Source organism: Arvicola amphibius, chromosome 6, assembly GCF_903992535.2.
Source record: "Arvicola amphibius chromosome 6, mArvAmp1.2, whole genome shotgun sequence".
Lineage (NCBI taxonomy): Eukaryota > Metazoa > Chordata > Mammalia > Rodentia > Cricetidae > Arvicola > Arvicola amphibius.
In genome coordinates, this window is record NC_052052.2 from 124,504,808 (window position 1) to 124,530,206 (window position 25,399).

General features: G+C 44.2%; 1 protein-coding gene across 1 annotated transcript in view; it reads right to left on the reverse strand.

The window, feature by feature from the left end:
* The window catches only part of Carmil1 (capping protein regulator and myosin 1 linker 1), a 274,817-nt gene that overhangs the window by 24,378 nt on the left and 225,040 nt on the right, over nt 1-25,399 (reverse strand). The window contains 4 exon segments of the mRNA XM_038333283.1: nt 2,860-3,056; nt 3,682-3,748; nt 21,145-21,294; nt 23,885-23,972. Coding sequence (XP_038189211.1) covers nt 2,860-3,056; nt 3,682-3,748; nt 21,145-21,294; nt 23,885-23,972 — 502 coding nt within the window.

Here is a 25,399-nt window from a genome sequence, read left to right on the forward strand (position 1 = left end):
CAGCACCACACTTTAGACTCCCGAGGCACCCAGTTTTGGGGGCTGAGCAGCTCCAGGGTTCCTGGTTTCTCCAGCAGGGCCAAGCTGAGCTGCCCAGCCTCTACTGTGTATGCCATCCCAGGGTGTCTATTTTTATAACGCATAGCTACACAGTCTCTTGGTTCTATTCCTCCAGAGAACTGCAAGGGACACAGATGGACTGTTGATGCTCGAGAGACAAAGCTGTTTCATACTCTTAGTCCCTTTGCATAGCCAGTAACTGTCCCCCTCAGTGTCTACCCCAATACCCTGATGACTTTTAAAATGCCTCCCAAGCTGACCCACAAGCTCTACAGGCTCTAGAGCGGAGAGTGCTGTACAGCCTCCCTGATGACCCTTTGTGAACACAGACTTGTGACCTTCTTTCCTGTGACTGTGCCCTTGCCATGTGGTCGGTGCACAGGTATGTGTTCCTAGAACAGCCACTCATATGTGGTTTATTTCCTTAAAGGAGAGTTAGTAGTTTTACACTGACAGTGTTAAGGCAATTTTGTTGTTAATTCTGGCACAAACATCAGAGTGACAACATTACTAGATTTGGCTCGGTGACAGTGACATGTGGTCATCTGAACCAGCTTTGATTTTTCAGAATTCTGATGTCTCGGGTTGCTCAATGGTACAGTGGAGGTCAAAGGCAGACTCCAGACATGCCAAGATCAACTCAATGGTGCAGTGGAAATCAAAGGCAGACTCCAGACATGCCAAGATCAACTCAAGATGAGCTGGTTCTATACAGTACACAGTCCTGATAAAGACCCTGAAGGTCACATCAGACAATTGTTGAAACTAAGCATTAGTAATGAAAGCAGCCAAAACCATGTTGTTCAGTTACATTGCTCTCAACCTTTTTGCTTCTTCTTGATGCGTACCTGGAAAATGTGAGTGACTCCTAATAAGGCTGTTGTAAAAGACAATACTCAGGAGATAATGAGCCTGGAGAAATCATATGGCAACTAATGTACCTTCACTGTACATTAGAATGCCCACGCTCCTCTGCTCCTCTGTGGTCCTTCTTGTATTATGTCTCAGAGGGCCTCCTGTAGCTGCTTCCAGCATGATGTATACTGAAGGATGCCCCTGCAGTCCTGATCTTCTCCCTTAGCCTCACAGCCTCTAGGATTATAGGCATGAACCGCCATGCCTGATTCTTTTTAGTTTTTTAAATGCAGGAAGAAAGAATAACTTGCACATGACTGCGGGGTTTAGTCTCCAGAATCATAAAAGCAGAATAAATAAGCAAATGCACAAACCCACAAAACGTTTCTCTCCAAGGGCACAGAGACACTGAACCCATCATTTCACTTTCAGGTCATGCTGCTAATGATTGCAGAAGTGACAGCCAAAGAGGGGCCATTCGCACAGCAACAATCTAGAGGACAGAATCTGAGCCAGCATAAGGGAAGGTGTCTCTCTCTTTTTTTTTTTATCTGATAAGCCCCTCTCCCTTATTTAAAATAAAATAGCAATAAATGCTTACACATCTAAGCTTATATAATGCTGTAGTACGAATCTAAAATCAAATGCTGGAAACTATGGCACTATGCCAGCTCTTCAAATTCAAATGAACACATCTAAACACGGATCTTGCAGAGTGAACTACTGACCACGGGGACAAGTGGAGAAACCCTTGAGCCTTCTGTGCTCTCAGCTCTCCCCAACTGATCCAACAACCACTGCTGAGCACTCACTGCTCATATTCCCAACCCACAGCATCGGGAACATTTCTATAGGCTATGAGTCACACGCCATGCCTCCCTGGAATCCACAGGCAAAGAGGTGAGAGCTGGGAATAGGTGAAGAGAGCCATCTTTGGGTAAACACCTATTCCCACGGTGGGTTTCCACAAGCACAAGTTCATGAGAGCCACTTTTCCCTGTAGCTCTGTAGGACCAGAGAAGAAGAGGCAAGGAGGGCTCCCTGGAAGAAGCTTTGTTTCCATGGAGATCTGAAAGGCTTTCCAGTCATCATCATCTCCAGGGAAAGCCGTGAGAAATGAGGATGGAGAGCAGCCAGCAGTCAGGTTGGGAGTTAGGGATAATTAAGTGGATGGTAGTGGTGCAGCCAGGGTTTGCCTGTTTGTTTTTGTTTGTTGGTTTGGGGTTTTTTGTTGTTGTTTTTTGTTTTGTTTTGAGACAAGGTTTCTCTATGTAGCCCTGGAAGGCCTGGAATGCTTGTTATGTAGACCAGGTTAGCCTTGAACTCACAGAGATCCACCTGCCTCTGTCTCTCACATACTAGGATTAAAGAGATGTGCCACTATGCCCAGCTACAGCCAGATTTTTAACATGTCAGCTGATGAGATCCCGAAAGGGGACAGGAGATAAACAAGGAAAAGCAAGGTGACAGGCAAGATAGGATCTTAGTTTGGAAATTGTTTAGCCTGAGGTGTTCCAGAACATTCCAGATCTAAAAATGCAGAGCTTGGCAGAGGTTCTGGAAATAAGTCCACATGGAATCAACCAGCATCAAAAAGGAGACCCAGGCCAGACCAGAGAGCGGAGGACCTCTTTTTTCTTTTCTGTGAACACGCATGTTCATATATGTGAGTGCTAGCATACATGTGGCAGCTGGAGGACAATCTTGGGGGTCAGTTACTACCTTCACTGAGGGAGGGTCTCTTTGCTGTCTGCTGATACATATGTGAGGCTATCAAGCCCATCGCCTGTCTCCATCTCTGTGATGTTTTAAATGAGAAATGCCCCTGCTCGCTCACCAATTTGAATACTTGTTTGATTCCCCAGTTGGTGGCACTATTTACAGTTGTGGAACCTTTAGGAGGTGGAGCAGAGGAGGGGCCCAAGGAGCCCAGTAGACACCTACCGCTGCCTGTGTGGGCTGCTGCTTCTTGTTCCGCTTGGGCCGTAACTTGGTAAAGTGTTCCAGTCTCCTGCCTTCCTCCGAAGGCAGCTCGGAAATCAAGCCTGAGCTTCGCTTCTCCTGCCGGATGGATGGGAAAGGCGGGTCTTCAATGTGGATCGGCACCTCTTCCAGGGCTTTGTCAAGATCAAATTCCATTTCTGAAATAAAACAGATGCCAAAGCAAAGGGTGATGCAAAGAGGGTAGGAGACAATTTCCAAGGGCCAGGCCTAGTGGAGTACAGCACCGGGGAAGTTAAGGCAGGAGGATTGCTGGGTTCAGGCCAACCTGGGATGCACACTCAGACCTTCTCAGACATAGGACAAAAATAGGAAGGAAAAAAAGGAGAGAGGGAGAAAGGCAGGGAAGAAGAAAGAAAGGGAAGAAAAGAAGGAGTGTAAAAGGATAAAAGAAAGGAAGAACAGAGAAACCCAATTCCATCACCAGCAATAATAAAGCCCTAAGAAATCTACAAGAAATGTTTTGCTTTGTTCTGTTTTTCAGACAGGACCCCACTCTGTACCTCTGCACCCAGGCTAGCCTGGAACTCACCATGTGCCCAGGGTGACCCCCTACTCACATCCATCCTCCTACCTCAGTCTCACAAGATCACAGGAACGAGCAACCATGCCTGGCCTCGAAAAGTAATTTCTAAGTCTACTGCCCCTCACCAACTATCCAAACCTTTCTCCAGTGACAGAGTGGGTTCCTGTAGGCAGTGTGAACTCTTTGTTGGGGGTGTTTTCCAGTTACAGGGAAGTGACCGGCATTGGGAGCACACTCACCAAACGCCCTGGAAACAGGCCGCAGCATTCGGCTGTGGATGCTCTTCCTCTTGGACTTGGGCGTCATCTGGCAATCAGACAGAGGCAGTGCTTAGGTGAGCATGAAAACCTGTCTCAAACTCTACGGCATCAGCGGGTAAACTAGGCTCCTGCTTCACTATTTAACAATGGCTCCACTGTAGCAACTGCTAGGTTGACTCAGGAGATGCATAGATGGATTTCTGTTTCGAACTTTCCCGAGTCATTCAACCAAGGGCCCTTTTATTCTACACTTCTAACCAGTTCAAATCTCTTCCTACGTCTGAAAAGAGCAGGGAATGGTAATTTAACTCTAAGTCATACATGAGAATGTCAAACTGGAGATAAGAAATCAGCCCCAAAGAATGTAAAAATCAGTCACAAAGCACTGAGATTATTCATGACTGTAATTGCCGGTTGTCACAGCAACACTGGTGCAGGCATACTGTCTGCAGTCTCTGTGTGCCACTTCAACGCTTTAGGTAGCTTAACCCTTTGTTTCGCAGTGTGTCATTGAAATTTTAGGACAATGTGCCATGACTCAAAACTATCAGATGCTACTTCTCAGTAAATGCTAAGATCCTGCCAGAGCCCTTTAAAAATAAATCCCAAGCCAAGGTCAAACTTGAGGACATCTTCCAAGTGTTGACATCAAGTACGGAGCATCCACCGTCCACCACAGACCAGCAATCACCATTCACATCTGACATCCAGGGTAGATCAAACCCGCACTTGCCATCTGGCATGGGCCTTGTACCATCACCAGTGCTGTCACCCAGTGTGGACCATCCATTACCACCCAGAGCTGTCTCCCTCAGAAGATACACAGTTGGTGAGGCTGGGAAGAACCTCAGGCATCAGCTATACAGACAAACTTGAAGGCCAATACCCAGTCACGGGATGAGTGATAAACACTAACAAATCTGAGCTGGTAGAGGATCTGGGCCAGGACAAAAACCGGGGATGGGGCCAGTCTAGTACTCTTCCCTCTATGCCATTGCTACCAATACTGATGATGGTCTGCAGCTGTGTTTAAACCAGCATGACACTAATTTTTTTAACTTCACTTTTTCTTGTTTTGGGGGGAGATGGGAGGTGGGGGGAAGACAAGGTCTTATTATGTAGCCTAGGTTAGCCTCAAACTCACAGTCCTCCTGACTCAGACTCATGTGCTGGGATTTCAGGCAGGTACTACCAAGCCTGGCTCAAAAAACGGACCCACATACAAATTAAGAGAAAACAGAGCTGAAAGAGTATTGTATGTTTTGATGAAATTGTTGTCAGCTAAATCTTCCTCAAAGTCTACGTTCTTTAAAAGAATAAACTGGTTTATGCCAACCTAGAAAGCAAACAATTTTTCAGTTTTGACAGTTACTCTGATTTTAATAAAAATAAAAAACAAAAAAACAAAACAAAAAAAACCCCCACCCATTTGCTATTAAATGTTGGGAAAAAAGGGAGAGAAAAGTCGAGTGATCAGATTCACACAAATACCGGCTTTCCTGAACCACCAGTGTGACTTGCTAGAGGCAGCCAGGCTGAGTGGGAAGCTCACAGACTGTGTGTGAGGCGCAGGGCCTGCAGAGCAGTGCAGTGGCCTGGGAAGCAACTCACTCCTAAGATTCAGCAAAAAGCCAGTAGGCATCTGTTTAAAAGGAGAGCCGCTGCGAAGACCCGTGTTGTATTTAGCAAGTCTTAGAGACCTCCCACACAATCTCAGTAGGGAGATAATCAACAAGTAAGCCAGAAACAAGGCATAAGGTGTCCACTGATGATGGCAAACTCAAGGCCAGCCTGGACTGACTGACAGCAGGTTTGAAGCAAGCCTCGACTATGCAAGACCCTGTCTGAAATACACATTAAAAGCAAGACAGACTAAGCTTGGGATAGAATTTCATTCAGATAATCATAACTAAGAAAGAAGTTTAAAATGCAGGTGTGGAGGATACCTGATATTTTATGTCCTTTTTGTGCCTCAGGGTTAGGGTTTTGTTTTTGTTTTTTTTCACAGAGAGCATTCACAGACAAAATAGCCAGGGTTTCTCTCTCTTTAAACCCAGTATGACAGGGAAGAAATAAGTGTCAAATGTGCCAACATTGTAACATTATTGTCCACACAGTAGCTTAATATTTGAAAAGGGACACACATTGTTCACGTACAGATAGAGAATAGATACTATCTAGAGAAAGAAACTCATTTGTTAACTTAGTGACCCATCTGTAAATAAGTCGTTTAGTGAAACCTAATTTTGGAGACACATAGAAACCTGAAAGTCACTGGGCATTTCTTTGGATGACAGGGATCAGGATGGAAGTAGTTTTGTTATTATGATTGTGTTTTCCAATGTTTCAAAGGCTGGTATTAAGTTTCAAATGTTGGGGGGGGGGGAATGTCTTCTCGTATTTTCCATTGCAGTGTTGCATTTTGAATGAACTCTCTATGTGCAGAGAACTGCTAGTTATGTTTCCCAAAAAAGTCTTGTTATCTTGCCATTTCTGTTAGTTCCCAACCTTTGGTTTTTTTTGTTTTGTTTTTCATTTTTTGTTTTTTTGGCTAAAGTAAGAATCTGCACCTCAGATTGTTCCCACACCTGGCATCAAGAATGAGACCAAACCCTGGGTACTACCTCGAGCTTGCAGTCCCACTATCAAGAGGCTGAAGCAGAGGGAGTGCTGAAGGTTTGAAGCTGGGGGGTTACACACAGACCCTGTCTCAAAACAACAGAAACCCCTTCAATGCCAATGGCTTCAGTCTCTCTCTCTCTCTCATAAGGTTTATAGAGAACACAGAAAGAAACAGAAAAGGGAGCAACACCTTTCACAAGCTGTGCCTTTTCTTTGCAATGCTTTCTTTCTTAGTTTTATGGAAAATACAGACTTGCTCAATCTCCCCTGCTTATCTTATGACTCCATTCAATAGTTCCTAAGCAAGGACATGTAAAGATGGACAGATTTTTCTGTACAATGACTTATTTAGCAGCAAATATTCTAGCTTCTCTAGAAACCTACTGGTTTGCACTGTTCTTCTTCCTCACAATGGTTAGGTTTGATAAACTGTATTCTGGGAGGAGGGACGGCAGTGGCTGTGCTTAGAACTGTGCATGCTCTCCTTCTTTTGTACCAAAATGCAAGGGTTAATTCCTTCATTGTGCCTTAGTTCCCTCCATGGTGCCTGCTCACTTGTCAATGGCCAAGCAACTTTCTGAGTCAAGGAAATCCTAAAGTGCTCATCAGATGAAGGGCAAGGGCCACTGAAATGCTAGGAGCAGACTATCTTTAAGACCTGATAGAACTAAATTTTAAAAAAGCATTCTATGAGTGAGAAGAAAAAAATATGTTAAATCTTCATTTTAAAATGCAATTTTAGAAAGAAACCCTAAATATAGACTTTGTCATCTTGATACCATAAGTGCCAATAAATCCGCCCTGTGCTATAAGCGTGAACAGCGTCACACCATGGCTGTTTTTGAAGAGGCCAAAAGCAGCACGGATATCTATAGTACTTGGAAATCTTACTCATTGGATCCAATTTTTATAATGTGTAAAACCATTCTGCCTGTAGCTCAACAAAGATTTGTCCACTGTCAACACGATTTACAAAGTAAAGATAGAACTTGGTTCACAACAGTGTCTTCTTCTCAGACCCACTTCTAACAGGTGATTCCTAAGCATACTAATTTTTAAAAATGAAACTAAAATTGCTCGACTCACCGTGAAGATAGGATAAGGTATGTCCGTTATTAAAAAACATTCTTTTTATTTTTGCAAAGTTTTCACAAAGAGCAGTATATAATGCTGTCATTCTAAGTTCAAGAACCAAAATTATTTTTTCTTTCTTCTTCATGGAAAAAAGAATAAAAATACCCACCCCAAACCAGTACCAGTTGAGAAGCAGCTTAGTAATGTCTAATCTGAGAAACAAATCATAATGCCAATTTTCTATAATTCTGGGCCTGCAACAAGCAATATGACAAGGGTGAGAAACACTTGGGTATTTGCTCCTTGAGTCTTGAGAACTTCCTCCTCCCTCCCCTCAAATGTGGCAACCTCTTCATCAACGTTCTCTTACTCTCAGGCACCCAGCTGGGGAGATTTTCAATTCATCCACGGGTTTATTTAAGACTGAACCATCTGGTCAACCCCCATCCTGTTTCTAAATTATTGCCTCTCTCATTCAGGATCTGCAGATGGAATGACAACATCTCCCGGGAGACCAGCCAGGCAGTGCAGAAGCAAATGGAGCGTGAGAATGCGAAGCAGCGCAGCCAGGGACTGCAGTGCCGCTGGAGGATACTTACACTTGTACAGCAGAGAGTCTCCATGCAGCAAAAGGAAAGGGAAAAAAATATGAATGGAAGAGAGACAAAGCAACAGCATTACAAGAAAAGGGGAGGGAGAGAGACATACACAAAGTAGAGAAAGCTAAAATACACAAAAAACACCGCAGCAGAGCAATGGGGTAAGACTAGTGCCAAGTTCATGGCGTGAAGCATCCAGCCAAGCTTTTAACGAGCAGCGGTACAGCTACAGCTTTAGAAACTGCAAGGCTCATACATACAGATGTTAACTCTGTTTCTTAGCATGTCTCCAACCCCATGGTGACGTCATCAGTTGCCAGGGCTCTCAGTGGCCAGAACACTGGTGAGATATTAGTATCCCCCCCACCCCTGGCGTGCGCGCGCGCGCACGCGCACTCGCACGCACACAGGTCTCGTCTTGGTCTGCAGCAGTGTGGGGAGTGGGACTCTCTGGGTGAGCACAGATGTCTCCTGAAAGGCCACTTAGAGCCCTCTTCACTCTCCACCGCATTTCAGGGGAAAAGCACTTGGACTCTCTCACTCCCTCCGTGATCAAAACTTCGTACACAGAAATCTGACGCTGGAATCTTGCACAGTCAACAACCAGTCAGAGTGCAACTCAATATTTCCTGGTGAGAACTAACATTTTACCTTAAAACCTGAAACCCATCGGTCACCATTGGCAGCTGCTAACACATCTCATTATTTTTAAAGTGAGGGTGACGTATTTTAGAAGTCGTACTTGAGTCATCAGTGTGTGTGAAACTAGCCCGAGGTGACAGAGTCCTTCTTCAGCTCCCAGAAGACAGGCTTTGCAGAAGGCTCCCTACTGTGTCTATCTGAGGCTGTGTTTTTCTTAGTTCTATGTTTCATGTGTCAATTTTTCTCAACATAAAGTGGAATGAAAACGTAGAGCTGCTCAGGCTGTGTGTGTGAACAGTGTGGGTCAGTGCAGAGGAAAGGGAGGGAAAAACCATTTCCCAGAGACACCCCGTCATCATCCATAGTCACAGAAAGGCTTAAGCATTGTTCTTCAAATGTGGCTCATATTATGACCCTATAAAGTGAGCTCAACAACATCTTTGCTAAATGAAAGAAGAAAAGAGTAAAAATGGATTTCCAAATCTTCCGTTGTCAATTGTCAATTAACACGCACACCCCTGGAGCATCCACAAGTGTGATTATGGCTCCAGGTATGAGGAGTCGGTCTCACTGATCATCTTAGACTTCCCTTCTCTTTCTGAAAGGTTAACTTATCAGGACGAGTCCTCCGTCCCAATCACACCTCCATGGTCATTACAAGGAACAGTGAAGAGCCTTCCTCTCCAAAGTGACATGAAGAAGGAAGCCATGGCAACCAACAGCTCACCCTTTAGACAAGGTGAAGATCGTTCACGCTCGCGCCTGTAAGCTCTTGAAACTCACTTAGGCTGTCTTGGTGTCCCCATCTCCGCACTACAGACAGGAAGGAGTTCTGAGTGCAAAGCACTACCTTACACTCAGGCATCCAAGAAATGGGCTCAAACCTTGGATCTCCCATTTGCTATGGAATCTGGGCCAAAGTTTTTTTGTAACAGTGGGCTTGTTTTCCAGTTTAAAATATTGTGAGGATTAACTAAGACACAGACTATGAAGTGTTTATTACAGTACCCAACATGCCATGCAACACCATCAGTGACCTCACTGAACCTCAGTGCCAGTCTTTGGGAGAGATTATGGGTAAAGTAGATTTTTTTTTCTCACAGAAAAAAAAAACTACCTAGAATGAATCTAAAAGCCCCCTGATGGGGAATAAGCAAATGAAACAGGCAGGAAACACCAGTTCACAGATGCAAAAGTAAATGACAGAATAGCAGCTAAAACGGAAAAATATAGAGGAATGGTTCTCAACTTTCCTAATGCTGCAGCCCTTTAATACAGTTCCTATGCCATGGTGACCTGCAACCATAAAATTATTTCCTTGCTACTTCATAACTGTAACTTTGCTACTGTTGTAAAATATAATATCTGATAAGCAGGATATCTGATATGCACTCACTAAAGGGGTTGTAACCCTCAGGGTGAGAACCACTGATATAGAACGACATGAAAAAGATCTCAAAACAAGGTTCAGCAAAGAGTTTCAGAAAGATATTTGTTGACATGGCAGCTACATACATTCTAAAACATGAGACCTTACTATCAGCTAGATGCTCATGAACAGATGTATGTTTATACATGGAAATAAGGTGCCCCGTCCAACCCTGATGATGCCTATGGGAAGAGGAAGGTGAGAAAGATGGCTGGTAATGGCCAAAGAAGGCCATTATGCTATTTGTAATGCTTATGATCCTTCAAGGTTCTGCAACGGTTACAGAATACCTACAGTTCGCTGGTTCCTCTTGGAGAAGGGACAGAATGGCAGGAAATAAGATACACTCTCATGTGAGTTTGTGCTCTAGTTAGACCAAAGATGCTGGCATGCCAACGTCAGCTCATGAGGAACTGGGAAGATGGGTATTCGGCACCAAGCAGTATTTTCTAATAACTGTCCTGGTTTGCCCCCCATCCCCATCTCCACACTCAGATAACTCCAGGGAATTATCTGAGAAGACGGAACCACAGCTGAGAAAAGGCATGCCTCCATAAACTGTCTTGTAGAAAAGCCTATGGGGCATTTTCTTAATTAATGAGTGATACAGAAGGGCCCAGCTTGTTGTAGGTGGAACTATCACTGGGCAGGTGGTATAAGCAAGCAGACCGAGCCTGTCATGAAGAACAAACCTGTAAGCAGCACCCTCCCATGGCTTCTGTTTGAGTTCCTGCCCCAACTTCCCTCAGTGATGAAGTGTGACCTGAGACCTATATGCTGAAATAGCCACTTTCTGCTGCTTTTGGTCATTGTGTTTTATCACAGCAACAGAAACCCTGAGACAAACTGCTTAGTAACACCTCCGTGTTTGCTCACAATCACTCTACTCCATGGAAAGGAATCTCTCTAGATACACTGTTACTACTGACAGTCTGGGTTTATTCCTATAGGAGCTCAACACCCTACACACTACCTCCAGGGCCCCCTCCTGAGAGGTGTTCATGATGAAACGACCTAGTAGATCCAAAGAATTTGAGGATTAAAAAAAAAAGTAATGTACTATAACAGGCAGGAAGAAATTTATAGATTTCTTAAAATAACTTCAGGGTTGTCCTACATGAATAAGTATTTTGTTTAACACTACTGTTTAATTTCTCAGGAAAGCTGCCTTCTAGCCCTTGGGAGACAATATTCTCTTGAACCCGAGATCCAAATAAAAACTGAGGGGGAGTGTCACAGTCACATTCCCCATTCACTTTACTGAAAACATCCCATGAGAGAGGGCTTTAAACAATCAACACGAACTTCAGTGGTGTTGGTGTTTATCCCACTTAACAAAAAGATATAAAAACTTTTGACAGACATTTAGCACTTCCTTAGTAAGCCAGAAAATTGGACTTCAACAACTGGCCCAGACCAGGTGAGATGAGGGGAAAACTCTCAGAACGGTAGGAGATGAAGCTCCAACTTCAAGGGCAGCAGCTTGGGCAATGGGACCCAAAAAGGAGAGGGGCCACCTCAGGCTCACATATTCCAACTACAAGTAGGTGCTGGTCAAGCAGATATACCTTTGTAAATGAGCTTAGAGTGCAAACAGATGTCTAGCTGGAGGTAAGCACTTTTTAAAAGTTAATGGCCAGGACATTTATTATAGCATTTCTTACAACAAAAACAGGGACTTTGTTGTTGTCAGACAGGGTCTGTGCAGCCCTGGCCAACCTGGAACTCAATAATACACCAGGTTGACCTCAACTCACAAAGATGTGCCAGGCCCTGCTATCAGAGTGCTGGGATGCATATTATGTGATAACTATTAATTTTCTTTGTTTCACCAATCATGCGAGGCTACAGAGAAGAATATTGATACGATAGGCTATGTTCAAATTTCCTCAGTTAGAATTCTTCTTTGAGACGGGGTCCGGCCTCAAACTTCCATGTCGCCGAGGATGATGGTGAATTGATCTTCCTGCCTCTGTGTTGTGCTGGCCTATGCCGCTACACTTGGCCTCCCTCAGTTATCTTTCAAACACATAAATTCTCTTCTTTAGATCCAGAACCTAATGGAGAACTGCACATTATATGTAAAAATGTATCTTTAGCCTCTCTTTTATCTCGCCCAGTACCTCCTCTTGACTCTATCCCAGCACAGCTTTTCTTCCTTCCATTTCTTCATAATAAGATGCAGGGGAAATGGTTTTAGGCAGGAATTTCACACAGTGGGTGCTGTGACCCGCTGAGTCAGTCACAACAGGTAGCCCACATCGGGCGGCTGCTATGGTTGGGGAGCCGTTTGGTCTCTTGATTGGAGTGGGGACTTCCTGGGTGTTTCACTGTCGAGTGCCATTTCTCTGTTATTAATAGCCACTCTGGGAAGTGCTACCACCAGTCCATGCAGACGAGCCTACTTTTAAGCAATACTGGTGATTCTTGCTTTAATTTATGCCAACAGCAAGAGCTGCAAAGATGGATTTCCTATGGCTCTCTCCTCCTGAGTCTGTTTGCCACCCCTCTTCTGTTAAGTCCCCCAGAACCACTCATTTCTTGATATATTTTTTGACATTACCATAAACAAGCATATTTTTTTAAAATTAATTCAGTGTATCATAAGATTTTGCAATCACTGTTCTTTCTGGCATTCAGTTTCCCATTGACATTTATTCAATCTACCCTGCATGTCCCTTGAGATGGTCTCTTTGGGTATAACACCAATCCTTGCTCTTTGATTTAAGGCATCCTTGGCTGACCTTGTACTTTTCTGGGTACTTTGAAAATGGATCTAGGTAATCCCTGTGTAATGAGCTACATGTGAACACCTAAGTATTTCTGACCAGATTATCTGCTGAGCCAATGCTCAAAGGGAAGCTTAATTGATTAATAGCCTCAAATATCTACTCTAATGTTACCACACTTGTAGCTAGAAAGCCATTTTCAATGCATCTCTATTTTCAAAAGTATGAGGCCGCATAAATCAGCTGAGAACAGATACAACTCTAGCTTTGATAACAGTTGGACAGCACAAGAATAATCCCCTTAGAGCAGAGGATCACATCAGCTGCGAGAAAGCTGCAGTGAATCAGGGAACAAAAGGAGGAAGGGAGAACTGGAGGTAAGCCACGCTTCTCCCAACACCATTAAATCTGGCTCCTCACTGCCCTCCTCAGCTGGCATACCCACGGCCTGCTTCACATCCAGCATGAACCGGCACTGTGATGTCAGACATACTCATTCTGAGAGCAGTAACTGGCCAGAGACTCTCATCCCAGCACAGCAGAGTGCTAGCCTGAAGTAGAAATGGTTCATTTCCTTATCTTATCAGATTTATAGATATTCTTTAATGAGAGAAAATTAAGCCTTACCTTCCTACTACACCACACGTTCCCCAGCGAACAAGAATCACTTTACTTTTTATCCCCTTTAATCTGGTAAATGAACCCAAGGTGAAATTACACACTTGAGTACTTTCTTTAAAAATGAATACAATTAAATATTTTCCTTGATAGTAGCCAGAAAGAGAGAGAGAGAAAGAGAGAGAGAGAGAGAGAGAGAGAGAGAGAGAGAGAGAGAGAGAGAGAGAGAAAACCTTGCACTGATCTCAAGAAACTATATATATTTGTTGCTCTGAGAATGGTTCTCATTGTAGTTCAGGCTGGCCTTATACTTTCTATACAGCTGAGGCTAGCCTTGAACTTCTGGATCTACCTGCCTCCATGTTTAGAGTGATGGAATTACACTTGCGCTCAATTACAACTGAGGCAGCATCACACTGCCTCAAGCAAGCATCTTTTAGCAAATACTAATTCAGATGAATACAGGGACAGGATATGTACTAATAACAAGTCCTCTCTACCCCTATAACAGTGGAAGAGAAGGTGAGGAAATTCCTAAGAACATTGCTGTGCGCTGAGACTGTGCTGCTCCAGGTTTCACAGAAACTTTGCCAGCATCTGTTCTCATTACAAATGAGGAAAACCCCACTGAGCAGCACATCTATAGAATACAATTCAAAACTACTTAATTTAGAAAACCCATTGACTACAGAAGGCAAGAATAAGGAGGATGGGGGAGGATGTCCATTCTGCCTCCAGAACAGGCTTTAGTTTGGCGACATCAGGAAATTAGCTCGGTAAGCAGAGCCCAAGATCATAGCTGACCGCAGTGCTGAAAGAGAACACATTCAAGCTTTTGATAATTTACTCCTTAAAAGAATAATTTGGGTGCTGAGATGGCTCGGCAGGTTTATAAAAGCATGCACCACCAACGCTGAGGACTGGAGTGCTCCATCCCCAGAGACGATGTGGTAGAAGGAGAGAACTGGATCACGAAGTAGTGCATGAGCGTGTGCACACACGCATACACACACACACACACACACACACACACACACACACACACACACACTAAAAGAATAAAAATAACTAAAAACAAACCACAGCGGTGCTGAGCAGGGGACTGCAGGGCTGCTGAGCGCAAATTCTGGGTGGATGCTGAGCGCAACACCAACAGACCACCAGCAGTTTTCAGCACGAGGCTTAAATCCCATGCGTCCCAAGCTTTTCTGAGATCAAGTCCTCAATTTTATTCACTCTAACTCTTCACCTTCAAATAGTGCTTTGGATAAAGACGACTTAGCACCTAAACCTGGGAAACTTGGTCTGTTCTAGAAACCTGAATATTTGCCATGTTTTGTCTGTTTATATGTATGGTATATGAGTGTGGCACATGTGATTATGTGTTCTATGCACGTAGAGGGGAGGTACTCATGCATATGTATGCCTGTGTGTGTGGAAGCCAAGAGTGGATACTGGATATACTCCTTAATTTTTTTTTTTTTTAAGCCAGGGTCTGTACTGACTCTAAGATCGCTGGTCTGGCTCTCCTGATTGACTAGCAAACCTCAAAGATCAATCAGCCTGTCTCTGTCTCCCCTCCTCCACTCCCCAAATCCTAGGATCACAGGTATGAAACACCATGCCCAGTTTAGGAAATACTTTTACAGTGTCTATTTCACCAATGAGAGACTAGGTTAAGAACAAAGCAATTTTGTCAGCTATTTTTCATTTGCTTTGAGCTTGCTTAAAACGAATTCAAGATTTATAGCCAAGCTATGGCGAAGAGTGGGGTAAATTTCCTATCAAACAAGCTTCCCATATATTTCCAGCGGTATTGTTTTATAGCAAAACACGAGTGGTTAGTGCAAACGGGAGCAGTTTCTTATTCTCCCCAGAAGAGCCTTTGCGGAGTCTTCACCACTTAGGGTTTCAATTTCAAGTAACTGCTCACAGGGCATCAACTCCTTCAGTTACTTGGGGGACAGGCCACAAAGCACAGAATGGAATGCTTCATTTCAGCACCAACGAGAATCTTTACAAACTGAGCCATGCTGGCCAGGCAAAGGATACGGACAGCAAAGCTAGTCTTTGGGGCACGTATTTGAAACGTGAACTTACATGGGTGTGGCTTGCTATCAATTCAGAGCTGCCCACTGAGTCCAGAGCCCTGTGTTATTTTCCACAGCCAGCAGCTCACCCAGGGCCTTGTAAGCATCTCAGTGGACAGCACTAACATCTTACTCTGCACAAACTGCCCAGCCCACCCCCTTGCACTACGAGGCTGTGTGTGATGAATTGGCTTCGGCTTCCCTTTCCATCTCGGCAGTCCTGCTTCCCGTTAGTCTTGTTAACTATAATGACCGGGCATTCAAGCTGTCTCCTCATCCCCAGCCCCCGTGGCTCTCTCCTGGGATGACTTACTCATTCTCTTCTCCACCAGCTTCTTTTCCAAATGCCAGGGTACCATCAGTAACTGTGCACCTGGCCCAATGCTTAGAACCTTCCTCCAGGAAGCCTTCCTTGACAACATCCCTCCCCTAGTGGTCTTCTCTGTCTCCATAGCAACATAGAGGCACCCCTCTCTTAGAACACACTTTCCCATTGTATTCAGGTTTATTAATGAAGAACCACTTCAATCCAAAAATGAGCTTAGGCACATATAAGACAGATCTCCCTTTAAATGAGTAAATTAGAATAAAAAAATAAAATTGGAATATGGCTGAATAACACAATTACTATTTCTTAAGGCTCTAGCATCCTTTTATATTCAAATGCACTCATTCAGCTCTGAATTTTTAAACTAAAAATACTGACAGTGGGTTCTAGTAAGCACACAACTGTATCTCAGGGTACAGAGTACACTGCGGGGAACTTCCATTACTCTTAGTTAAAAACTGGCTATTTCTTTTGTAACAATTGCATTTGCTGATGAAATAAGCAGTGATATAAAACATGTAAATAGCCTAATAATATGGTTTTGGTTTGTTTTTCAGACAGGGTTTCTCTATGTAGACCAGGCTGTCCTAGAACTCACAGAGATCCTTCTGTCTCCCAGGTGCTGGGATTAAAGGAATGCACCACCATACCCAGTCAATGACAAATCTCATAGGGGAGTTTACTCAATGGACCCTTAGTGGAGATCAGTGACATAAATCAAAATCATGCCTCCATCAAGGGAAGGACTTGGGGCTCAAAAAACAGGGACAAGGGGTAGAGGGCTAGTCTACATAGCCCAGACTCTAAAGGGTACCACATCCTCTTCTACCCTACATTCCTGCTTTTGCCCTTAGATTTCCTCTTCAGACTGAAGAAACCAACATCAATCCCAGGAGCTGCCGTGAGTCTTCTCTTTAAGACGCTGATTATTCTGTAGTGTGTAGTGTATGCTGTTACACTCATGTGTGCAGTAGTCAGAGGTCCATGTCAAGTGTCTTCCTATAAACCACCCTCCATATCATGCTTTGAGAAGGGGTTTTCCTGAACCTGGAGCTCACCATTTTAGCGATGCTTCTGTGCCCAGTGCTGGGATTCCAGATGCACACTGCTGCCACGCCCAGCTCCTTTACCCAGGTGCCAGGCATCTGACCTGGGTTCTTAGGGCTGTATAGCAAACACTTTATTCTCTAAGTCATCCCCTCAGCTCTACACACCTCCTATTTAAGGAGGCCTGAAATAAAGTAGGTAAATTATGGCACATGGCAGTTTATCACACATGCATGTATGCATAACTGAAACAGACACTTGATGGAATCCAATACTATGTTCATACTTAAAAAACAAATGCTTTCTGAGCTGAGTCTCACTCACACTACATAGCACAGGCTACAATTCACAGTAATTCTTCTATGTCAACCTCTCAAATGCTTTGATTGCATGTGGGAGCCAACGCATCCAGCATGTTCACACCTTGTGTATACATGTGTGGTACAGGGATTGAACTCAGGACCTTGCACATGGCGGATGAACACACTACCACTGGACTACATCCCCAGCCCTCTTCTCAGTTTTCCTTTAGAGATTGGGTCTCATTAAGTTGCCCCAGCCTTGAACTCACTCTGTCCCAGGCGGGCCTTGAACTTGAGATCCTCCTGACTCAGCCATGTTCACACTTCCTTATGCTTGATCTCAGCCCTGTCTTTTCATAAATCCTTCCCATGGGTTGCACAGTGGAATGGAAGATGCGTGCTGTCAGAAAGAAAGCCTTCCTCTGTGACCTCGTGTCAGTGGTACACTCCCGCCTTCCAGCATCTAAGCAGATCCGAGAGTTGAAGTTGCATGAGTGCCAACTGCTGGAACTACCCAGATTAGCACTGTGGTGGTGCCTTTCAGTGTCGCAAGCCTGGCGGAAGCTGCATTACCTACCATGGGAAGCCAAAAATACCCAGCACACAGTGAACGTTTCATGGACGAAGAAATGGGCCCCGCCTTTACTTTTGACCCAGAGTTTCTTTCTCAACAGTTCATCACTACATCTGACTTGACCAGCAGACGGCACTTCTGCTCCTCCCTGGGCTTGTGCTTTACTTCACTCCGCTTATCCTGAAACAAGGGTTCATGTTGCCCAGGCTAGCCTAGAATCCTGGACCCTCCCTCTTTCACCTTCTAAGCATTGGGATTATGGACATATGAAACCATACTAAACATCTTAGGTTCCTCGGAAGGCCTGCAGCCATTGTTCCTGCCTTTCTTCTGCCTATCACTTAGGTAACAGGTCTCCCTTAAGGACCGCCCATCTTATTCCCCTTTGACAGGCAAGCCCTCTGGCTGTACACCAAGTTTATTCCTAGTACCTATAGACGATGCTTCTTCAAATAAATATCATTCAATTTAGAACCAAGACAAAAATCTCTGCCTCTAAAAACAAAACAAACAGACAAAACAACAACAAAATAACAACTTTTTCCTCCCTCTGGAGGTATAGTGGGTACACAATGAAAATTCAAGCATTAAGCATTAACTAGAGACTGGAGTTCCAGGACAGCCAGTCTCTCTCTCTCTCTCTCTCTCTCTCTCTCTCTCTCTCTCTCTCTCTCTCTCTCTCTCTCTCTCTCACACACACACACAGTGTTTCTATTGTGAGCTGAAATAAAGGTCTCCCCTTTTGTCAGAGTATTTTCACAGCAATAGAAATGAAGCTAAGCCCTGGGGGTTAGGGGTGCTTGTGAACCGAGTAGCTAAAAAGTTGTCACATCTCCTCTTTCCAAAGTGCTATCCACAAGACAAGTCTGTCACAGAATAAAACTGCAAGGAATAACTTAACAGTCATGATGTGGACCATCTGGTGTGCAATTCACATTAGTGCAGCTAGTTGTAAACGAGACAAGCTGACCACAGCCTGTGGTTAGCAGCCTTGCCAACAAACCATTTAATTAATAACTGCTGGGTTTGACGAGCTAGGTGGTTCCGCCTTCTTAAAAGCAAGAAGACCTGAGCTCCAGTTCCAGAGCCCAATTAAAAAGTCGAGCACAGTGGCATGGAGCTGTATGTCAGCAGAGTTCGAGCCAGGAACCAGCAAGCCCACATCCTAGTGGCAGACAGTGCCCACTGACTGACACTTGAGTTTGGCCTCTGTCCTCCATATGCACACACACCAACACTGATGTGTGTACTCACACTTGCACAAGCACACACAAAGAGAAAGAGAAAAAGCATTGCCAAAAAGCTGGCATGGTGACCTATGCCTGCGACACAACACTGGAGTCATGGGGGCAGGAGGACCAGAAGTTCATGGTCATTGTCAGTCTTACAGAAGCTGAAGGTCCAGCCTGAGCTACAGGAAACTCTGTCTGAACTTCCACACACCTCAACTGCTGGTATTAGAAAATGAAGCAACTTCCTTAAATTAGCTTTTTTAAAAAACAAATGGTATCTTGCTCAGGTCAAGTACACTTCCACTAAATTTTAGACTGTATTCAAAAACTTAAAGTTCTATATTTGTATTGTGTGGCTGGAAAGCACTGAGGGAAGTAATTGGTGCTTTATCGCTGGAGACAGGGTTTGCAGAGTGGTGTCCCAGTCCATTCAAGCCACTCCAGTTCTCCTCCAAGCAAGCAGCAGTAGGAGAGGAGTGCTCTTCAGCAGCAATGTCCCTCTTGATTCTGAACTGGTCTGACACTCATTAAAATAACTGAGAGAGGAGCAGACAATTAGTGGGCTGGCGATGCCAGGCCGGAGCCACAGACACTGCCTTCTCACCTCCACCCCAACCTCCTGGCAGGTTTTAAAGGTATTATATTAGAAGGAGTGACAAATTAGGGATAATTAATCAGTAACACAAGAACTGTACCCTTCAGACCCTGAGCGTGGGTAAGAAGCGCAGGTAGAAAGCTGCGGTTTGGGCATCTTGATTTCCCGAGATACCCTGCTGTGTGCAAGGAGCAGGTGGTGTGGACAAAAATATATTTTGTGTATGTGTGTATATATATATGTGTGTGTGTGTGTGTTTGTGTGTGTGTGTGTGTGTGCAATGTGTCTGTGCATCTACATATTTGTGGATAACCGAGGTTACAAATTCCTTGGAGCTAGAGTTTTTGTGGTTACGAGCTGGGTACTGATTCCATTCATCTGAAAGACCAGCTAGTACTATTAATTACTAGGCTATTTCTCCACCCCATTCCACCCCCTTTTTAGAAAGATCCTCTTTCTGACATTGTTGTTTGTTGTTGTTATTAATGTTTTTTTTTTGTTTTGTTTTTCAAGACAGGGTTTCTCTGTGCAATAGCATTATCTGTTCTGCAACTCACTTTGTAGAGCAGGCGACCTCAAACTCACAGAGACCTGCCTGCCTCTGCCTCTGAGTGCTGGCATTAAAGGCGTGCGCTACCTCATCTGAGAAACATCAAAGCAGGGTATGGTGAGCACACTTGCCATCCTAGTGCTTGGGAAGCTGAGTCAAGATTTGGAATTCAAAGTCATCTTCTACATATAGGAATTTGAGGTCAGCAAGGCTACTTACACCCTGTCTCAAAAAGAGAACAAAAGACCACCACCAATAACAACAAAAAAGAATTCTTGGCTTGAACTTTATGGGGGCTCATATCTATAATCCCAAGCATGAAGCCATGAAGACTGCCATGACTTCACAGCCAGCTTGAGTAGCTTATTTAGTCCTAGGTAAACCTGGACTATCAAGAAACACCTTGTCTTAAAATAAAACAAAACAAGCTCCCACCACCACCACCACCAAAAGAACCCCGTCCTTATGAATTCAGGTTGTTTTTAAAACGTTCAGTAAATTTAATAGTTTTTGACTGAACACTGAATATTTTTCCAAAGAGATCAATGATATTTATCATGTTCTGTGATCTTAGAAGTAACCCTTCAATCCATATTAAGACAACGCCTAAGCCTAATTTGGGGCTCTAACTCTTCCTTAGTTTAACTGTACATATTGGGTCATTACAGAAACCTAAGCACTGAAATTCAAACTGATACGACCATCAGACCCCAAGAAAGGCCACTCTCCACTGAGTCATGCAGAGAGGTTCCATCTGGGAGGTGCATGCCCCCTCCTGGCCACACATCAGCGCAACACGTGTTTTCTGAAACCGGAAGTTGCTTCGTGCATGTATGTGGTCCCCGATGGCACTCCCCAAGTTCTGAAAAGTGTCTGATTTCAAACAATGAGACTTTAAAATCCAACCGGGGGCACTGCACAGTGGTGTGTGTGTGTGTGTGTGTGTGTGTGTGTGTGTGTGTGTGTGTGTGTGTGTGTAGGAGAAGGGTGGGGAGGGCGCCCGAGGCTTACCATACATGTGTCTAGGTCTTCCAACCTCTCCACCTCGTTGAGATCCTCCACCATAAGCGTGGCACGCTTCACTGGCTTCTCCTCGGCTAGCTCCACCTCTAGGGACTCTCGTTGGGGAAGGCTCTTGCCTCGCCTGCTATAATGATCCGCCTTGGGTCAAGAGAGCACAAGGAGAAATTAGAGGAGGAAACAAGTAGGAACTGGTTAGTAAATGCCTGAAGATGTCCTCCACAAGGTGGCGCTGTAGAGAGCTACCTTGCAAGGAAATTTGGTATTTAAGCAATTGAGTAATTTATTTAGCATTTTTGGAGTACATCTCGTTATCTAATCCTGCCTGACCTACACCCTCCCTGGCTTCAGCCTCCTGAGTGCTGGGGTCTCAGGTGTGGATCACCACACCCAGTTTCAGTGATGACTCTGAGTCAATACAGAGAAACTTTCATCTTTTATGATTTTTGAAGGGAACAAGTAAGTGAGAAATAAGAAACCTCATAAATGAGGATACTGGCAATATGGCACAGCAGATAAAAGAATCTGCTGCCAAGATATACCATGAAAATGAACCTCACTTTAGTGGGAATAGGGAACAAACTCCCACAAACTGTCCTCTGACCTCCATATACCTGACCACACAGGCATATCCAAACACACCCAACAAATGAAAATACTACCTGAGAATAAAATAAGTAATTTTCTTTTTATTAATTTTATTTAATAGGAATTTTATTCTGTTTCTAGATGCTTAATAATATCTAATAATGGTAAAATAATTTCAACTTTCATTATTTTTAAATACTAAAAGTAAGTTAAAACTTAATAAGCTGCCTCCCATTGTTTTCATGTATGAAATACCATATTTGATGAGCCATTATTCCCATTTTTTATGTTTCAGTAAAGTACAAAAGCAGATAGTGAGTGGAATGTGCTGGGTTGATTAGACACCAAAAACTATTTCTGAAGGGATGAGAAGCAGCTGAGGAAGTCCACACAAGCCTCGAGGGTGAGAACTTCTCTAAACTACGATGGGGGGGGGGGGATAATTGATCACTCCCATGCCAAAGGTAGCATCATTTTCATACAATACTTAATGTCTCTTTTTACACCCCATACCAGCAAAATGAGGCAAGATGAAGCTCAAAGCCATGTGAGAGAATGCTGCAGGTTCACGTTCCCTCCCAGAACCACCCAGGAATCACACCCGGGTCTCTGTACCTGAGCAGTGAAGGCCTGCCCTGTAGATGGGTGTCTCCTCCCCCAGCCTGGGGTCCCAGACCAAAGGGAATGTGGAGAAGGGACAGTAAACCACAGGCACTCATCTCCCTCCGCTTCCTGTTTGTGGATGCAATGTGACCTGCCGCCTCAGCTCCTGCCACCTCAGCTCCTGCTGCCATGCCAGCTGTACCAGGATGGACTGTGGCCTCCAGCCACGAGCTAAAATAAACCCTTCCATCCTGACGTTGCTTTTATCAACTACTTCGTTACAGCAATGAGAACATAAACAATAAAGTACATTAATACAAACTTTTCCAAGCGTAAGAAAAATCAATATTCTGAGTAAATTCTTAAAAAAAGGAAAAATGTGAAAATTTCAAACTTCCCAGGAAGGCCTCCCAGGTGGAGTCATGCCAAGACACCATCCAGTACCGGTGGCATGCATTCTGTCAGCATTCTGAGACAGCTCCAGTACCCATGGGACATCAATCAAATGTTTCTAAAATAAAATGTGCTAGGCCGGCCAGGGCTCTATAGAGAGACCGTGTCTCTAAGTGAATGAGTATTTTTAAAGAGCATCCTCCACTGAGTCTGGGTTAGGGATACCGAAGCTGCCCCTGGCGGCCCCGAGATGGGAAAATGACTTCTTCACCTTGATGGGCCAGGAATTTGTTCTCTATACAGTTTGCCACAGGGCTGTAAATGCTGATAAAATACAACACAGAGAAATTAGAAAATAAATAAATATGTGCTTGAATACTGCGGTCCTGTCAAATTGCTCTAGAAACTTCTCAGTAGCCCCTGCTGGTTTCTTCACTAATGAATGCTCACACACTGGGAACGCGTGCTTGGGGCTGGCTGGGGCCCACAGGCAACATCTGGAGTGCCACTACAAATAAGCTGTCTTCTAAGAATAGGCTTAGCTGGGCATGGCAGCATACACATTTAGGAGGAAGAGGAGAATCAGGAGTTTAAGGTCATCCTTGCCTATGTACAGAATCGAGGCTAGCACGGGCTACATGAGTGTTTCACTATGTGTGTGTGTACTTTATATATAATTATATACATTATATATACAATATAGGATATAAATAACATACTATATATAAAAACATAAACTTAAGAAATAATCTATTTTGAGCAAGGAGTAGTGGGTCACACCTACAATCACAGAACTCGGGAGGCCACAAAGGATTGTCTTGAGTTCAAGGTCAGCCTGAGCTAAAATAAGGCCCATCTCAAAACCCCAAACCCATTCTGAACTAATTCTCTCAGAACAACAGCAGCATAGGTACAGTCCATAACTAACAAGGCTCATTTTAGACATTAGTCTGAACATCATCTCCCCACAGGTTTGACCTTCATTAAAACTGGACAAGATCTCTGAAACTGCTCACTTCTGCCCTTGTCATTCAATTCTAACGCATTCCGGGGTGACTAGAAGCAGCAGAAGAGGAGGAAAGAAACCCCGCTCCTTCCTGGACCCCACTGTGCAGGGCCAGCTCCTGCTCCTGACACCTGCACTCACCAGCTTCCGATGGCTGTTGGAGAGCGCCTCCAGGATTTCATCCACGATGCGGTCAGACAAAAATGAGGCCACTGTCAGCTTCACCTCACTATGGACACCAAAGGAGAGAGAAACTTTTAAGCTTGTATTCGGGGGAGGGAGGAGAATGCATCTGCGAGGTCACGCCAATAAGGCCAACCAGGATTCCGTTCCTGTCTTTGAGAACGGAACAGAAGAATATGAGAACTAAGGAGTACCAAAAGTAACCCTTAAACATTGACATAAACACACAGATAACAGGCATCCATTGCCAATGTCAACTTGTCTCTGAGTTTGAAGCGTGAGATTTAATGATAGAAATGGAAAACACCTGGATAAAGACAAACTCAATAGGTACCACGTGTGCCATGTGACACACTGCACCTCCTGACACGGACATGAGAGGACTCAGACGGCAGACAGTCCAGAAAATCTAGTCTGGCTGTTAAACCTCGGTTATCGCTTCAATATGCACACACAGCCATATGCACACAGAGCCCACAGAATGTTTTCACCAGTGCTACGGGGTCACACTATTTCTGCCTTGACTTACCATTATGCTAGGCATGCCAAAAATCCACAGAGCTCCACCTCTGTCATAGAGGTTATTACGATTTTCAGTTGGGATACCTCTCAATCTGACCTCAGACAATTCCTCAGAAACAGAAAGAGGCTTAGAGCTTTTAAGTAGCAGGCTCTGATTCCTACCAGATGGCTCCTGCTTCAGCCATTCACAAGCTCACATTTCAGTCATTCACACGGACTCACCATCCATGAATCGCCCTATTCCAAAGCGTAAGTGTACCCGGGTCCAAGATCCGGGGGAGAACATTAGGAAGTCAGTCACATACCTACATTCTAGAATTGTCTTATGAGCTTAGTCTGCATTTGAAGCCAACAACTTTTATGTTTTCAGAACAGACAAATGAGCTGTCAAAACAAAATCACTTAATCGTAAAGTCAAGGTTGAATGTGTATTTGCACAGCAGGGAAATCCCTATAACCTAAGTGTGACGATTTCTACCGAGACTTCCCTACTCAGGAAGATTGCTGCTCGGGTGCAGAAGGAAGGGGATTAACTCTGATACTTGTGTAAATCTCCAGGAGGATTCTTTAATACTTTTTTCATGAAACAAACTGTCACTGATAATTATCTAATATTCAATTATCTTTAAAGCTGGGTGTGATGGCTCACAATCAGAATCCCAGGACTCAGAAGGCCGAGGCACAGTAGAGCCGTGAGTCTAAGGCTGGCCTAAACTAGAGATGCTGATGATAATGAAGATGATGCTGATGCCGAGAACGACATTTAGTTTAACACATCAGGGATCTCCAGGTGAGATTCACTCTTGTCTCCTACCAAAAACAAGGGACAGAGTCCTACCCGAGCTTCCAGAGGGTGCTGGAGTCTGGTGTAACAATCGGGTATTTCCCGATCTCATCAGCCGTGCCTGAGGTTCCGTCTCTTCCTAACCCTCCAGGCACAGCACTGCACCT